The sequence below is a fragment of the Mandrillus leucophaeus genome, unplaced genomic scaffold (assembly GCF_000951045.1).
Source record: "Mandrillus leucophaeus isolate KB7577 unplaced genomic scaffold, Mleu.le_1.0 Scaffold522, whole genome shotgun sequence".
Classification (NCBI taxonomy): domain Eukaryota; kingdom Metazoa; phylum Chordata; class Mammalia; order Primates; family Cercopithecidae; genus Mandrillus; species Mandrillus leucophaeus.
Window position 1 is genome coordinate 228,878 of NW_012105609.1, and position 4,483 is coordinate 233,360.

At 60.8% G+C, this 4,483-nt stretch overlaps 1 protein-coding gene across 1 annotated transcript; it reads left to right on the top strand.

Annotated features, from left to right (window-relative positions):
- Positions 1 to 6: 6 nt before the first annotated feature.
- On the top strand, positions 7 to 4,353 carry LOC105551490 (heat shock factor protein 4). Its single transcript, XM_011996742.1, has 11 exons — positions 7 to 129; positions 695 to 803; positions 892 to 1,019; positions 1,119 to 1,243; positions 1,507 to 1,582; positions 1,744 to 1,808; positions 2,307 to 2,409; positions 2,662 to 2,786; positions 2,907 to 3,134; positions 4,041 to 4,146; positions 4,246 to 4,353. Exons 1-11 carry the CDS (start codon positions 7 to 9, stop codon positions 4,351 to 4,353), a joined length of 1,296 nt encoding a protein of 431 aa, XP_011852132.1.
- Positions 4,354 to 4,483: the final 130 nt, after the last annotated feature.

Here is a 4,483-nt window from a genome sequence, read left to right on the forward strand (position 1 = left end):
TGCACCATGCAGGAAGCGCCTGCAGCGCTGCCCACGGAGCCAGGCCCCAGCCCCGTGCCTGCCTTCCTCGGCAAGCTATGGGCGCTGGTGGGGGACCCAGGCACAGACCACCTGATCCGCTGGAGCCCGGTGAGGGCCGGGGCCCCTCGATTCCCCCAGTGGTCCCGGGGTCCCTCCACGCCAGTGAACACCCATGCCCGCCCAACCCCCGCGTGGGACTGGCCGTGGATCCCCAGATTCAGCCATTCAGAGAAGTTCACCGTGGAGGGGGCGTGCGAGACGGGGGTTTCCTCTGCGGCCGAAGAAGGCAGCCTTCTGGAGACCTAGAGCCCGAGGGACCTTCGAGGCCATTTAGTTCCCACCCTACCCCATCCGACAGATGGGAAAACAGAGGCCAGGAAATGGGAAGGGCTGGTCTAGTTCAGGGCACACTGCGGGGCTGGGGCCTGTCCAAGGCTGCAACCCCGTCAGCCTCTCCTTTCTGAGAACCGAGCATGGAGTCAGGGTCTGACTGGGGATAGGGACTCACTGTGGTCGCTCCAGGCCAGGCCTCGACCCATGTCCCCGTAAGCGGTAGGCCTGGACCCCAGAGTGAGTGTGTGTGCGCACGCCGGAGCGCAGGACTAGCCGTGGGCGGGCACCGCTCACCCTCTTGGTCTCCGCCCGCACGGTGGGCGGGCGGCGTTCTTGGTAGAGCGGGACCAGTTTCCTCGTAAGCGACCAGAGCCGCTTCGCCAAGGAAGTGCTGCCCCAGTATTTCAAGCATAGCAACATGGCGAGCTTCGTGCGCCAACTCAACATGTGTGAGTCCCTACGGCCGGGCAGGGAGCGGGGATGGGGGATTCGGTGCCGGGGATGGGGCGACCCATGCCCCCACGCCCCACTCCCCAGACGGTTTTCGGAAGGTGGTGAGCATCGAGCAGGGCGGCCTGCTTAGGCCGGAGCGCGACCACGTCGAGTTCCAGCACCCGAGCTTCGTGCGCGGCCGCGAGCAGCTACTGGAGCGCGTGCGGCGCAAGGTGGGGGCGGCCTGTGGGAATGAGCAAAGCAGAGGAGGGGTGCTGGGACTGCCGTCCTTGCTCCTGCTACCCAGTCCCGACGGTGCCTCCCGCCCGCAGGTGCCTGCGCTGCGCGGCGACGACGGCCGCTGGCGCCCGGAGGACCTGGGTCGACTACTGGGCGAGGTGCAGGCTTTGCGGGGAGTGCAGGAGAGCACCGAGGCGCGGCTGCGGGAGCTCAGGCAGTGCGGGGGCGGGTGGGGAAAGAGGGGACGGGGATGGAGGGTTCGGGATGAGACCATAACTGGCCGGCAGGCGGTTCTGGGCAGCCCCTTCCTCTCTCCGGCCTTGGCGCTTCCATCCAGGCGATCTCTAGGATGATTACGGGCGATCTCTAGGATGGCCAATCATCGGGGTGGTCTCCTGGGTCCCCGGCCTCGCCATTCTGTGGGGGGTAGTGACTGGGCGAACCCTCAGATGCCTCAGCACCCTCCCACCCCTTCCTCAGGCAGAACGAGATCTTGTGGAGGGAGGTGGTGACACTTCGGCAGAGCCACGGTCAGCAGCACCGGGTCATTGGCAAGGTGTTCCTCTCCCCATGCCTCACTTCTCCCTCCCACTCCTCGACACCCCATTCCACAGCCCAGTCTCCCGGCGCCCCTGGTTAAACCTCCCTCCCTCACCTGGAAGTGCAGGGGTGGGAGGGGTGTCCAAAGTATGAATTAACCCTTTGCTTTCTTTTCAGCTGATCCAGTGTCTCTTTGGGCCACTTCAGGCGGGGCCGAGCAATGCAGGAGGCAAGAGAAAGCTGTGAGTGAGAAAGCCAAGAAGGCCCACACCCACTTCCAAGACCCCCCAGAAGACCCCTTGCAAGGACCCCTTCTCCTCCAGAAACTCCTTCATCAGGAATCCTCATTCCTCCCCCTGCACTACAGGCTTCCTCACCCCATCTAGGATCCACTTCCCCCAAACTCTGCCACCTGATACCCCCACTCCCAGATCCTCCCATTCCAGGACCTTATTCCCAAATTCCTGCCCCAGCAGCCCCTTGCCCCTCCCCCCAAGGCTTCCCAACAGCTGAGGGCCTGGGGCTCAAACCAGGTTCCCTCCCTCCCCTCTCTGCCCGCAAAGGGCCCCCATCTCTGGGGGGAGCCCCTTCCACCTCCAGCATGTGACTGACACCCTGGCAACAGGCCTCAGCTCTGCTGACTTGGCTGCTGGGGCCTGAGGGAGGGAGGGAAGTGCAGGCCGAGGGGCATGGGGGCTGACCCTGCCCCACGCCTGCCTGTGCCCTGGTCGACCACACAGGTCCCTGATGCTGGATGAGGGGAGCTCATGCCCAACACCTGCCAAGTTCAACACCTGCCCTCTACCTGGTGCCCTTCTGCAGGACCCCTACTTCATCCAGTCGGTAGGTTTGTCTTCTTCCCCCTTCCCAAGGGCATGGCTGGGCTTATGGAGAGCCTGTTCCTTCTCCCCATCCCCTAAAAGGAAGAGAAGATGGAAGCCAGTCTTCCCCCCAACCAGACCCAGGCCCTCCAGCATGGACTGAGCCTCTTCCCTCAAACCTTCTCCCTTAGACCTGGCCCAGGTGGGTGTTGGTGGGGTTCTGGCTCTCCCTGTACCTACAGGCCAAGGGCTGGGCCTAGCCTTCTACTTACAGCCCCTCCCAGAGACGACTTTGGGCCTCAGCCCTCACAGGGCCAGGGGCCCCATCATCTCTGACATCCCAGAAGACTCTCCATCCCCTGAGGGGATCAGGCTTTCTCCCTCCAGTGATGGCAGGAGGTAAGGGGGACAGGGCTGCCCCTGGGGGGCCTGTGGGGGAGAGCCTGGCAGCCCAGATGGCTGTGGGGGTAAAGGGAGAAATCAGTGCCAGGGTCTGGTTGAAGCTTTTCTCCGGTGCAGGGAGAAGGGCCTGGCACTGCTCAAAGAAGAGCCGGCCAGTCCAGGGGGGGATGGCGAGGCCGGGCTGGCCCTGGCCCCAAACGAGTGTGACTTCTGCGTGACAGCCCCCCCACCGCTGCCTGTGGCTGTGGTGCAGGCCATCCTGGAAGGGAAAGGGAGCTTCAGCCCTGAGGGGCCCAGGAATGCCCAACAGCCTGAACCAGAGGATCCCAGGGAGATACCTGACAGGTGAGCAGAGCCCCTGCTGGACCATGAGCCCTGTGATAGAACAGCCCTTACCAGCCCACAAAGCTTCCTAGCCATTTGACTCCATGATACTCACCTGATTTCTTGGCCCCAGCATCAGAGTCCTGTGGAAAGCAGAGCCTCCCAGTCAGGGCACTCAGCATCTGTGGAAGGGCTTAGGAACCTACATATTAAATGAGTTCCCTGGGGTGATTGTAAAATACACAATAGTTTAAGAAGCATTGGTGGCTATGATTATGGCTCATGCCTGTAATCCTGGCACTTTGGGAGGCTGAGGTGGACAAATCACTTGAGGTCAGGAGTTCAACACCAGCCTGGCCAACATGGTGAGACCCCCCCACCTCTGCTAAAAATACAAAAATTAGCTGGGTGTAGTGGCATTTGCCTGTAGTCCCAGCTACTCAGGAGGCTGAGGCAGGAGAGTCACTTGAACTTGGGAGGTGAAGGCTGCAGTGAGCCCAGATGGTGCCACTGCACTCCAGCCTGTGTGACATAGTCAAACTCTGTCTCAAAAAAAAGAAAAAAAGAAAAAGAAAAGAAAGAAAGAGAAAGAAGGAAAGAAAGAAGAAAGAGCGAGACAGAGAGATAAGAAAAGAAAAGAAAGAAGCATTGATATTGACATTTACATAGGGAGGGGAGGGGTCCCAAAGCCCCAGCTCCACCACCCAAACTCCAGGTCCCAGGTAGGAAGCAGAGGCACTTTCTCTGTGCCCCTTTATGGCAGGGGTGGGGAGGTTGGGGGTAGAAAAAGGATGGGGGTCCTCTCCTATCGTTTTCTAAATGTTGGGGGATTTAAATCTTGATGCATCTGGGTTCCTTGGGAACTTAATGGAGGGCATACACTGCAGGCCAAAAGGAGTTTTCTCAAAAGCAGTTCTCTCTGCACAGGGGGCCTCTGGGCCTGGAGAGCGGGGACAGGAGCCCAGAGAGTCTGCTGCCTCCGATGCTGCTTCAGCCCCCTCAAGAAAGTGTGGAGTCTGCAGGGCCTCTAGATGTGAGTACCCCTTCTGCTGAAACAGGGGCATGAGACCTGGTGGGGTCTAGCTCTCTGTGGAGCCTGGAGAGGGCACCACTGACCCAGAGCTCTCCTCAGGTGCTGGGCCCCAGTCTCCAAGGGCGAGAATGGACCCTGATGGACTTGGACATGGAGCTGTCCTTGGTAAGAAGTGGATCCGGGAGGGCAGAGGCCAGGGGTGGCTGAGCCAAGCCCTCTGGTCCATAGCTGTTCTCTGTGAGCCAGAGCCATGTCTCTAGGAGAATTGCCGCAGTGATTTCCCAGCTGTTACCCTCAGCTGCTAGGTCCCCTCCCCAGCTGCTCCCTGCGGTTTTCA

Excerpts from the sequence above, each read along its gene's own strand:
- LOC105551490 (XM_011996742.1), top strand. The coding sequence starts at position 7 with ATGCAGGAAGCGCCTGCAGCGCTGCCCACGGAGCCAGGCCCCAGCCCC. Across the intron at positions 804-891 it reads CGTGCGCCAACTCAACATGT|ACGGTTTTCGGAAGGTGGTG; the intron begins GTGAGTCCCTAC and ends CCCACTCCCCAG. Across the intron at positions 1,244-1,506 it reads CGGCTGCGGGAGCTCAGGCA|GCAGAACGAGATCTTGTGGA; the intron begins GTGCGGGGGCGG and ends CCCCTTCCTCAG.